At 42.4% G+C, this 13,058-nt stretch overlaps 1 protein-coding gene across 6 annotated transcripts in view; it reads right to left on the bottom strand.

Moving 5' to 3' along the window:
* The window catches only part of SYNJ1 (synaptojanin 1), a 66,004-nt gene extending 55,321 nt beyond the window's left edge, over positions 1–10,683 (bottom strand). For all 6 annotated transcript variants that reach the window (XM_065636274.1, XM_065637098.1, XM_065637960.1 and 3 more), the window contains exons 1-2: positions 10,609–10,683; positions 9,181–9,326 (exon numbers count right to left, since the gene is read on the bottom strand). In XM_065636274.1, coding sequence (XP_065492346.1) covers positions 9,181–9,304 — 124 coding nt within the window. In that variant the 5' untranslated portion in view covers positions 9,305–9,326; positions 10,609–10,683. The remainder of the gene's footprint in view (positions 1–9,180; positions 9,327–10,608) is intronic.
* Between the last annotated feature and the right edge of the window lie 2,375 nt (positions 10,684–13,058).

Genomic DNA, 13,058 nt, shown 5'->3' with positions numbered 1-13,058 from the left:
AATTCATACAGCAGATTCCCCTTCACTGAGAGCACCCATTTGAACCTCTAGCTGTCGGTGTTCATGAAACCTGAAAGAATTATGAGATTTGGTGATGACTGATATTAGCCGACACGGATAAAAAAATGGTTATCACACAAACTCCTTTTTCTTAAGAAACGGAGCTAAAAAGAAAGCAGTCACAAAAGTAGCACTGGTAGCAGAAAAGGGAACAACCCCACAGCACCGCACTGCTGCCTCTTCCCTGCCACAGCAGCACCAATTCACGCTACGCAGGGATGTTTGGGATGGTTGGCTGCAACAACGCACAGACTGAAGCACAGGAGGTTCCATCTGAATATGAGGAAAAACTTCTTTACTTTGAGAGTGACAGAGCACTGGAACAGGCTGCCCAGAGAGGTTGCAGAGTCTCCTTCTCTGGAAACATTCAAGACCCACCTGGGCACACTCCTGTGTGATCTCCTCTGGGTGAACCTGCTTTAGCAGGTGAGTTGGACTAGATGACCTCCAGAGGTCCCTTCCAACCCCAGCCATTCTGTGACTCTGTGATTCTGTAATGCTCAGGCTGCTTTTGGGATAATGTACAACAAGGGACTACCCACAATCAGCAGTGCTACAATATTGAGAAAAGGCACTTGAATTTTCTGAAAACCCAGATGAAATCAGGAACAAGACACAGCTACACCATGCTCCTTTCCATCTTCTTCCATTTGAACTGTTGGGACACCGTGGGGACCAGCATCTCTCTGGGTGTTCCCCCAGGGAGGTAGGGCAGGCGGGGGCACTGGACACTGGGCACATCCATGGCCAGATAGAGCCCCAGGATGGCCAGGCAGGCCACAGGGACAAGGACAGGGCAAGGCTGGGCTGGGACATGAGCCCAACTTGGCAGGGCCCATGTGGAGGCTGGGCAAGGCTGTGGGGAGCTGGAGACCAGCCCTGCCACAGCATCACTGGGGCATGGGCTGACCACCCAGGAGGGACTAAAACGGGGTCCTGGGCTGTGGGCAGGGTGTGTGGTGCCCTCAGTACCTTGACATGAACAAGCGGTAACACTGTGAAAACTTGCAAGCGCTTGTACAGGTGGTTTAGAACAAAAGTCCATTTGGTCTCCAAAAATCTACAGGAGTTTCCTGCACCAGCACCTCAAACGGTGTTAGGCACAAGGATGCCTTTCCTTTACAGACGCTAAAAGAAAAAAAAACAAAAAAACAAACACCCAGGCCAGAGTGTAACCTATTCTGACTGCCATTGCTCATGGGAATTCCCATTTCTGAAGATACCAAAATTAAATTTACAGGTTTTCATATCACTCCCTACCAAACAGTCTGAATAACAAAGTAAGATTCTCACCATAAGTATCATATTTAACTCTTCCTTCTTCACCAAAGCAGTAAGTTTCATGAAGATCTATGCTCCCTCACTTCATTCCGCATGCAAAGTCATCACATACGGCTGGATGTGCAAGAGCTGCTGAAGTTACAAAAACACGTGGCTAAGACCTCATTGCTATAATATCATTACCTAGCGTATGCAAAGCCAACTTGCAGTTTCCTCTGTGAATGGTTGAAATTACCAACTGGGTGAACTGCAGCTTAAAAGTTAAACCACAGGAAGGCTAAGGTAATCCTGACAGGAGCAAGCATTTCCAAAAGCATTTCCTCATTTCCTCTGTAACATTCTTAATGAACGGGAACACCTCTTCCCAGAACCGTAGGTTGGCCTGCAGCCATGAGAACCCTTTTGATTTTGATTTATGAGCTCCATATTTTGAAAAAAATGCAGGTAATATAAATATGCACCTTGAAAAACAAAGTCTTACAAATTAATGAACCTACTTCTCCCTGATAAACTGATTTTTCTATTTATTCATCTTTCAACAGATGGAAGTAACCAACACAATTAAGACTGTCTGAAAAAAAAAAAACATAAAACATTTTCACTCAGTAAGAAGAATGAATTAAGATGTGCAACTTCTAAAGACACAAATTTCCAACTGGAATGACAACTTTCATCCATAACACCAGACTTAACAAATTTTAAATTATACTGTAGAGGAGCACTGAACAGTAGACAATGCAAGCATTCATATGTCTGTATATAAAGATGGACACGAAACATTATGAGGCAGTATTTCTTCTATTACTTTGTGTCAGTTTAGATGTTAAGCAAAAAGGAAATTAAAGGCAGCTTCTTGATTAACCCACTGCACTAATTAGATTCAAGTTGATTAATTTCTAAAACAGAAATAATGACTCGCTATTTAGCAGTACAAAAAAACCATAACACTTTTAATGTGGTTTTCAGGTCAAGTTGTAATGCATTCTTGTAGAAAGCCAGCAAGCCTCATTTGTGATGTCAAGAGAAAAAGGATAAAATAATTTTAAGTCAATCTTTATTAAAAATTAATAGGTCATAGTATTTTTAAATGTTAAGTTCTCATGTGTTCCAAGTTAAACCACAGGTGTGCATGTGTAACAATCACACCTTATCAATCACTGCCTTGTTTAAGAAAGATGACTGATTAAATTATTCTAGCAGGATTGTGTCAGCCCTCTTACTGTTACATGAACAGAACCCCATTAAAAATCCTGCCTTCAGGACAACTTGATTCAACATGTATTCTGTTTAATTCCAGATCAGAAATTAAGTTTTGCAATTTTAACACCGATAAAGCTAAGGTCACATCAAAAATTATCATTTAGGCTTTCTACAGTTATGTTCTCTTCTTGGTGGGTTCACCAGGTGCCACGATGACAAACTCTAAGTTAGTGGCTACAACTCCCAGTTAGAACATGTGACCCTGAGTTGGGAACAAAGACACACTCCTGAAATTATGTGCAGTTCCTTCAGAAACAAGACTTCTCATTTAAGTTAGACAAGAAAAAGCTCATGCTACTATCACTTTTAAAAGTTTAAAATCTGAAAAATTTATGAACTATTCTTACACAGTTTATTTTTGAGCTTTTAAGATTGAGGTTTTCAAGCTTTTTGTCAAATTAGTACAGTTAAACTTTCAGTATTTAAATTAAAGCTAACACTTTAATATTACCACATAAGTGACATTAAAATCAGAGGAGTCACCACTTTCATTTATAAATCAACCAACTGAAGCACCATTTTATTACTTTTGATTCTTTGCTGACATAAATGGATGCACAGAAAACTGGACAACAGCTGATATTTAAGACTACCATAATTCATATGATATTTGCTTTGAATGTATAGGACTAATTTTTTTCCACTCTATTTGCTATAGTTCAAATTACAAGGTACCATTATTTACTCGATAAAGACATCTACACATTACCATGATCAACATGTATTTTAAGATTATGGGAAGGAACCCCCAAATAACAAATAATCTCTACCCAACAATGAAAAATACCGTATATATCTCTAGATGTTAGCAATTATATTTAAATACTACACACCAGAAAAAAACCCTCACCAGTCGGAACAATAAAAAATAATTATAACAGACGAGCAAATAAAAGCCATGGTTGCTTTAACATTATTTTTCAATATTATGCAAATTTATTTCACCAAATGTATCATTTCATCTAACACCACTGAAGCGGGGGGTGGGAAACAAACTGAGAAATAAAAGTGTGAAAACAAAGTTGACCTACGTAACATCCTACAAGCACTTCCTTTCAATCAGATTTGGGCTTTCTGACCCAGTCACGTGTTCTACACTGAAAACAAAATGTATAGCACCAATAATCTAAATATTTTCTTCTAAAACTGAATGATTTGATTAAAATATAGTTATTTTACATAAAAGCCAACTGTTGCAACTTTCGCCTGTACAAATCAATTCACAAAATAACAAAACTTTCCATTTAAATATGTGCTAGGACGCAAAAATCTACCAAATTATCTGAAATACAGAAATGCTAATTCGTTTTTCCAAATGATGTCTCAGTAACTCCAGAAGTATGCAAACTAAACTTCTTAACGGATATTTAATTAGCAAGAGCTATCACTCAACTGGATGTCCAGGAGGGCAAAACCAAGACTTTTACTATCACACATGCTACCATAGAAATTAAAATGTACTGAATTGAAAAGAGAACATTTATAAAAAGAATTATTTGTTGCCAGTGAAATCCCTTGTTAAAATTATGCAAAGGGCTGTGGTACACATGCAGAATAGTCTTGATTATTGCTGTGAAGCTAGTCTACCTTAAGAAGCAGAAAGCCTTCAGATTCTAAGTAACAACTTTTTACTATTTCCAGAACTGTGGATCAATCTCTACCTCTACCTGTCCTCCCAGGCAAGAGTTACTGCCTTCACCGACTTCCTGAGAAGATTCTCACCATACTTTTTGTACTTTTCAAAGTGTGCTAGGCTAGCACTGTGATTTTTGTTAAATCATGTGACTTTGTTGGAAATGCCTGGAAAGCAATGAGCAGAACATCTTCCCAGTAGATTCGAATGGACAGTGAATTCTGGTAGAATTCTAGGAAAGGCAGGAGGACAGGCTAAAGCCTCTTCCACCAGCACGACTGCTCTTGGCATACACTGGAGCTGTTGCTTCCCTGCAGCTTCTTAAGCGTTTTAAGATATTGTTTAATGGGAAGGCGTAGTCCGGAAGATGACACTTAGTCAAAACAGTAATAAAGACAGGAAGGTGAAATTGCTGTTTGCCTTTGCATCCCAGTCCCTTCAAATTGGCTTCAGGTGAATTACATCGAAATACATTCCAAAATTGTTTCTACCACAACTTGTATTTGATCTTTCCTCTCTAACATAAAGACACCTTTTCCAGAGGACGAATTACTGCTTGAAGAATTTCAATTCTTATTATTGTACATTTATATATGTATATAAAGCAGGAAAACATTTATCTCACACTTATTTTGTAGCATCCCATCACAAAAAAAGTAATATAGTAATTTATTTTGAAATATTCTCCTTCCCTAATTAATGTTTTAACTCTGCATAAACATTATCTGGGGGGTGGGGAAAAAAAAAAAATCACACATTAGTAGTTTATTACTGGTGGCAGCAAACACAGAACTAAAACAAATAAACAAACAAACACACAAACCCACCAAAAAAACAAACCAACAACTCTGGTTGTGAGCATACAGAAGAATGTTACCCTCCTTAATAATTAGGTACATACAGCAGGTGCTCACCAGTTGTATTTGTCAGCATGTTTCTTGTCTGGGTGTCTAAGTTTCCTCAGGCACCATATCAGCTTAAAATCTCTTGCAAAATTATTATATCCTATCTGCTACTGTGGACAGATAATTGCATATTTGCCTTTTCTTTTCCCCTCCCATCAAGAATGCAGTGTGGAAGAGTTTTCTTTTTAAAAAGAGGTGGAATGTGAATAGCTGATAGAGGAGTGTTGCTAAACATGCCTATGAAAACCAGTATGCCTGCTGCACACAGGTTTTTACATCTGCTGCTTTATGTAGCTCTACAGAAAGCTCAGCTCAGGGTGGGCATACGTGCCTCTCCCTGTTCACACCTGCTCTCTTCTCAGCTTTACCATAACATTGAAGTCAAAGGATGTGCATGAAGCGTCAGCTCTCTCCACTCAGGGCTCAGTATTTTCCCAGACGACAGAACATTCTCCTTTACTCATCAGAGGCGACAGGAGTAAAGACAGCTTCCTACTCATTTTGTTATGACTCACCAGAGAGGAACAGGGAGAGAGAACATCCTCCTGCTCAGTCAATGAAATCTTTACAGGTAAGATATGTCACTAGACAGTCTTATTTAAAAGAATAAATATACTGCCTATTTTATATGTCAAATGAGAAAAAAATGACATCCTCCTACTAAATTCTAATCAAATCAGCAGTGAAGCTGCTGACATTTAAAACTAAGTGCTCTTACAAGGCCTGGAGAAGCAAGTTGGCAGGATCCCCTCAGACTTCAGCATCTTGGGTTAACCCAATACTAGGAGTGAGTCAATAAAAGAGATATTGAATATACAAAGGCAGGCACAGTATTTCTTAGATGTTTTGGTCACAGTAACATTAGCTAATCCGCGTTACAAGCACCACATAGAACACTGCCGGCAGAAGCAAGGCTTGGGCTGTTTCCAGGTTAAGGGTGAATGATTATGCAATAACCACCTCTGTGAACACCCCTTCCACCCTCTTCCTTTCTTCCATCCTATTTTATTGACTTGAATAACAGATTCAGCACACGTACAACACGCACTGAAAAAAAATCGCACACCATATAAGTTATATAGCATTTCATACACAGGCCTAACTAAACCCTCTGAATCATCTTGCAATGCTTCATCGAATGTAAAGGGGATGAAGGTTAATGCTGTTATCCTTCCCTTAGCAAAATGACAGATGTACTTCCTTTAAGATGACATTTAAAGGATCAGCAAGCTTTCATGCCTTTCTCTTAGCCCATTTCAAATCCAAATTTCTATATATGGATACCCCAGAAGATGCAGTTCACTAAGGTTCTCAGAACTGAACCACATGAATCACTTTTAATGGTGAAGTGTATTTCACTAGTTTGTGCCTATATGATACATTCTGCGTACAGGTAAGAACCATGATTGGGTATAAGGCTGGATACCTTATTTTATCTTCAAGATTTATTAAAATATTTTGAAAAATGTCAACAGTTTGAGATCAGTATTGCCAATTTTTGAGAAGTCTAAAAAGCATTAACACCATCAGCAAAATATATGACTCTTTAACAGTTTGAAGTGATGCTATTCTGGATTTAAACTGATATATACTTGATCTGACCATTTTTCTATCTATTCAGACAGATTTTACAAACATCTGGAGATTCTTCCTAAGGGCCAGTATTTCATTAACTGTGCCTTTTAGATTTGTAGCAATATCCAGAAGTTTGTAAGGCTACAGACTAGAATATTCTGACTGGTTTCTGTGGCATGACCAGAGAGTTGGAGAAGTAGTACTTTTCAAATCTTCCCCAAGCACTAATAATTGTACTCCTTTAAATCTGTATTAAAAAGAACAGATACTAGAAGCAAACAGCAAGGAGAAAAAGAAGAAAAAAAATCCTGACCTAGGGAACTGTAGTGCTTTTTCTGCTGTTAGTTTAAGGGTATGACTGTGATTTTTCAACCATTAACAAAAGAATCATGTTTCAGTACCTAAAGAGTTTAGGTGCAAAAAGGGAAATAAAGCAAAACGTCACAGCTAAATATGTATTGGGGAAATATGTCCATTTACCAGATACAAAAAGAGCAAGCAGTTTACTGGTTAAGGTTACTGAAAACAATATTTAGAGTAACTACTTCTAGCTAAGTATGAATGTTTACTACATTGTAAACTACCAATTAGAATACCAAGGACAAACCTTTACAGGTTAAGAACATGCTATTGCTAAGTACAGAGCCCAAGAGGAGAGAGCCTTTCAAACTTCCTTTGAGTTCTACTCCCTCTGTTTGGGAACAACAAGAGGCATAGAAGAGGGCAGGAACTTTGATATAGTTTTTAGAGAAGAAAGTTTATCCAGGTGCCCACAGTGTATCATAGCACAAAAAGCATCTAACTTACTGTCCTTTTTGAGCATAACTTTCAGGAATAAATTCTTTTTAATAGATTGCTCCTTAAGTAGCTTAAGCATGTTTAGTAATCACTAAATACATGATAAAATAAAGTTTTCCACAAACCTTCAAAGCATTTTTCCCGTTTTATAGATTCCACTACCTTTATGACTCTACACTTACTCCCAACTCAATCCACACTACGCAATGCCTTTCAAATACTGCTGGCAAAGTCAATGAGATTACTTAGATACACAGCAAGAAATTGTATCAGAAAAAAACCAAACCAAACCAACAGTTCTCAAAACCAGGAGAAAAGCACTTCTTTTCACCTGGATGGTCATACAATTACAGCTATAATGTCAACCACACTGCATGTCCCATTGCCAGGCTTCTAACAGTTAATGCCAGCTTGTTCAAGTCACACATTGAAGATGCAGATGAAGCTGTATGCTAGAGAGCACTTGTTCATATAGCCTGTCCTGTATAGACGACTCTATAGCTCGACGTCTAAGTACCCTACACAGGACAAATGGACCTCAGAAAGGGACCACGTCACTGCCAAGGAGCACTCTCACATACTGGGCAGCCAATTGCAAATACCAGAGAAAGGAAATACATCTCAAGTTCCACTCTTCTTTGGAAATCACATTTCTACCTCTGAGTCCTGTTAGAGAATGAACTCCCCATTCAGCCTACTCCACAGTCTCAAAGCCAGAGCATCCTCCCGAGGGGCAGGTCTCTGAGCGCCCTCAGGCTTCAGGCAGGGAATCAAATCTCGCATTTTCTGATCAGGTGCTTAGAATAGCTAGGCTAGAAAACTACAAACAGGCACCTGAATGAATTAATCAAAATGTTATCGATTAAAAAAAGAATACTTCCTCAGTATGAAAGCTTTCTATAAAAGAGTCAAAAACAAGCTTAGAAATCCTCTGCAACCAGGTGCTCAGACTTTCTGAAGAATGCAAACCAAACTACATTTAAAAACCCTATCTATAGGCTTCACGGATCTCTTCTGCACTTCTCATTTTAGTGTCCTCCTTCAACTATGACTTTAAAAGGGGAGGAGGGGAGAAAAAGAATTTAAAGGAAACATTCAATGCATTTATCACTGAAAAAAATGTAAAAATAACTTTGCAATGCAAGACACCTTGCTCCAAATATTACTCATTTTATTACAAGAAAAACCAATACAGAGTCCAAGATAGGTTAAAAATACAGGAACAAAACAAAGCTAAAAATCAAAAAGCCACAAAAAAATCATGATACAAAATGAGATAAAAAACAAATTAGGATTATATATCATTTAAGAATATAGAAATTTTATTATAAAATACAACATAGAGAATTAGCTTTTCAATGAGTTATCATGTATTCAAAAGGAGGTTGTTCAGAACCAAAGAAATAAGCAGATGTTGTTGGAAGCTATTAGAAGAAAATTTAGTATACATGAAAATATACATGCATGATGAAATGTAATTAAATGTGTAAAATTCTCTCTCAACAGATGAACATATGAAAATGTCTTTTCTCATTTAAATCAGAAGCCTCTCCATTAGCAAATAAGAAAACAGAACAGTTGCTTCTTTATATTCCATAAACAAACAGCCTATACAATGTCAAGTCTGCTAACTTTTTACATTGTAGTTATCAAAACATATCGACTTACAGAGGACAGCCACAGCTCCGGATTCAAACATGAGACATTCTTCTCTGTTTCTGGTTTCCACTATCACACTGAATGGAAGTGGATCCAGCTTGTGATAGACACGGTATCCTTTACTGAAAGCCATTTTGCCTTTATCTGTGGCAGTCCTGTCCAACACAAGACGATGTTAGTGAAACCTTCTTGTGCTTCCAGATACCTTCTGCAAAGCAGGTCTGACTTGCATCCTTTCCCAAGGATTTTACATGTTAAACAATAACAAAAACAAAAGACCTGCTAGCTCTTCCTACCTTATGAGACTTATTTTATCTCACGTTCCAAAATGTAGGGACTATCTAAAGAAAACACAACGTTTCAAAACCACAATTACCCAGAGAAACATCTTTCAAAATAAAGGATTTATTTAAACGTTTCTCAGAGACAATAATTTATTTCGCAATACTTAATAAATAGGATTTCTTTTTGGAAAAAAAATAATGAAAACAGATGCCACTAGAAAACGTTATCTTAATCATAAACTAGTGCCAAATGCGGAGCAACAGAAGCCTGGGCAGGCTTCAATTTTCAGATCTACTTTACTAATTCTGACCTTGTGCAAAAAGACAGCATATTTTAAACAACAAAGCTGTTAAGACGTCTTAAAAGATCATACTGAAACATTAATCTATTTTTTTTTTTAAATGAAAGCAGCTTTTTGTTTGGACGTAAGCCCTCCCCTGCAGTAGCTGATGACTGAAACATTGCAGTATTGTACTAGAGAAACTGCCTGTAAGCCACAGAGATAAGACCTTCCTTTAAAACAATAAATAACCCCAAACAATAAGAAACTATAAACAAACGCGAGAGGAGCCAAATTTTAAGGGCTTAAACTCAGGACGCAAGATTCTTGAAATCCGGGAGCAGGGTTTTCTGCCCTCTCCCCTCCCTTCCGCTCAGTGCCGGCACCTCTAGGGCGGACACGGACTTTAAGCCGCCGGTACGGAACACGCCGGCCCCCACCCTCCAGCGCAACGCCGGCGGGCGCAGCAGCAGCACCGCCCGGGGAGCAGCGGCGCCGGGCCGGCTCTTCACCCGCAGCCCCTCTCTCCTCCCGGGCAGGAGGCAAAGGGGCCGCCAAACAGCCTCCACACCGCCCGGCCGAGGGGCCTCCCCGGAGCCCGCCCCGGGCCAGCAGACCCCCGCCCCGCTACCACCTGCCGCCCGGGGCAGGCTCGCACCGCCGCCCGCCACAGCCCGCGGCGGCCGGTGCCCACAGCGCTGACAGAGCCTCCATCTTGTCTGGCGCCAGCGGCGCCCCCGCGGCCCGAGCCCCGCAACGGCGACAGCCGGGCCGGCTCCGCCGCGCGCTGACAGGCGCCGGGCGCCCGCGGCGGTGCCGCCGCCGCCCTCCGCCTCCCCCCAAAGCCGCAGCGGTACCAGCGCCTCCCTCACCGGCCGCGCCACCTGCCACCAACGGCCGCCCGCTCCGCTCCGTGCCGCGGGAGCCGGCGGAACCCCACTTCCGCTCCGGCGCCGCCGTCCCTTCCGCATTGCGCCTCCCGCCACCGGAAGTCGGTAGAGGGCGCGAGGGGACGGCGGCACGGACCGCGGCGGGGCGGAGGGAGTCGAGGGCGGGGGGTGCGGAGCTGGCGCGAGGGTGGCCGTTAGGCTGGCTGCCGGCGCCCCAGGCGGGAGAGGGCGGGCGGTTGGTCGGCGGGGGTGCGGGCGGGGGGCCGTTGGCCCGCGGGAGCAGCCGCATCGGGCCGGGTTGAGGCTTCGCCAGAGCCGGGTTCCCGTGAACGTTTAACGGAGGAATGTTGTGCTTACAACTGATCTGGCATCTGACCCCAGCAGGGGGGAAGGACTGAGAGACATCAGGCTATGAATCCTTAATGTAAAACAAAGTCTTTTCGAACTAATCCCGGAATGCAGACTGATTCCTGTATTTAAAAAGCTAAGCTAGGGGGAGGGGTAGCCAGAGAGCCTGGAACCCATGCTTTAAATCGATGAGGGGGAGGGGGTTGTTAGAATGAGATGAATGAGAGAGGCAAACTGAGGCAGGTGTCAGCCAGTCTGTAAACCCTGCAGTACCAACCAGTGGGGAGCAGGGGAGGGGATTTGCGGCCGGGATTTGGGGAGGATATACGCAGGGGCTTTTCACCCTATTCCGCGTGCCTGCCACTAGGTAGAACACCCAGTCTTGCAAAATTGTTAATAAAATACGCTTTGCTGAGAGATTCTGCCAGGGCCTATTCTATTGGCAAGATAACTGTTTCTACAGTTGCCGGCGCCCCGCGGGACAGAGGGCGGGCGGTTGGTCGGCGGGCGAAGCGGGGGGTGCGGCCGGGCAGCTGTTGGCCCGCGGGAGCAGCGGCGCCGGGCCGGGTGGAGGCTTTGCCAGAGCCGGGTTCCCGTGAGCGGCGTCCCTCGGATAGGCCCTGTGCGGGGCAGCTGAGCCGGAGCGCTGGCGGTGAGCGTTGGGCAAGGCCTGCTGTTGGGGTGGAGTTCAGCCTGAGGAAACCTGGCCCCTGAGGGAAAAGAAGAGGGCCCTTAGAAGAAGGATCTGTTCTCTCTGACGCGCTCATCGTTTCTCTCTGGGGACCAGTGACAGAACCTGAGGGAATGTCAGGAAGATGTGCCAGGGGAGGTTTAGGTTGGACGTTAGGAAAAGGTTCTTCCCCCAGAGGGTGGTGGAGCACTGGAACAGGCTCCCCAGGGAGGTGTCACGGCCCCAAGCCTGACAGTGTTCAAGAAGAGACTGGACAAGGCCCTCAGACACATGGTGTGAACTGTGGGGTTGTCACATGCAGGGACAAGAGTTGGACTCGATGACCCTTCTGGGTCCCTTCCAACTCAGGACATTCTATGATTCTAAGTTCGCTTTTGGTGTTGTCTTATGGCAATGCTGGATTGCAGGCTTCAAAGCTGAAAAATGTGCTATGGATGCACTGTGAGGCTATGTTAAAACGCTATCAGCCCCAGTCCCAGTTGTGTATTTATTGCAGGTGCAGCAGGGAGAAAAATCCCAGGGCTAAGCTTACAAATAGCACGCTGGAAAACCTCGCTGTGCAGTCTGTGATGGGCACAGGAGCTGTCAGCACAGATGCTGACCTGAGTGCCTCGGGTCAGGTGGGAGTGCTGAATCACTGCTAACGCCTGCCTCTTCCTGATAGGCTGCAGAAGTTTTAGGGACAGACTATAAGCATTTCTTCAGAAATTTCCATTCAGCTCAGCCATGAAGGAGTATTGCTTCACAGGAGCTTTACTGTATTGTGTTGGTGAGACATTGCAAGCTACTGAGTAGACTACAGAAGGCAGGTTTGAGAGCTACGTGCTAAAATCAAGAGAGAAGTGAGCTTTGCTGCACTTCAGATAATGCTTGGGCCAGGATGGCAGCTTGAGTAGAGAGCTGAAGTAGAAAAAAACAAAATCTGAATAACTCTGTAAAAACTCCCTTCACTGAGACTATAATTTGAACTAAAGAATGTGCATAAGGGCCAACAAGAGAAATATAGCTACCTCCTGAGAAAAGAGCTGGGCCATGTTTGATTGTTGATCGTAGCATTTCATCCCACTACCTTCTCATCAAAGGTCAAAATTAAAAATGGAAAGACCTTTTTGTTTCTTATAACCTTTATACTGAAACACAAAAAATTATGTTTGGTATATATTACCTGAAGAGCTCTGGTCTATTCTAAAGAAATAGTACATTGTATACATAATATTTTGATACTTAAATATGGGCTTATTGCACATACCTACCATAGGCTAAGTACCAGTTGAGTGGAGTATGCTGGTGGGAGAGAACACAGAGCAAATACTTGTGATATAAAATACAGCACAAGTAATCTGTGTATTTTTAGCTGGCCAGCATTATGATGACCCCTGTGAAAATGTTCTAT

This window comes from Caloenas nicobarica, chromosome 1 (assembly GCF_036013445.1).
Source record: "Caloenas nicobarica isolate bCalNic1 chromosome 1, bCalNic1.hap1, whole genome shotgun sequence".
NCBI lineage: Eukaryota > Metazoa > Chordata > Aves > Columbiformes > Columbidae > Caloenas > Caloenas nicobarica.
The sequence above is the reverse complement of the archived record's forward strand: the minus strand, read 5'-3'. Positions and strand labels throughout refer to the sequence as shown.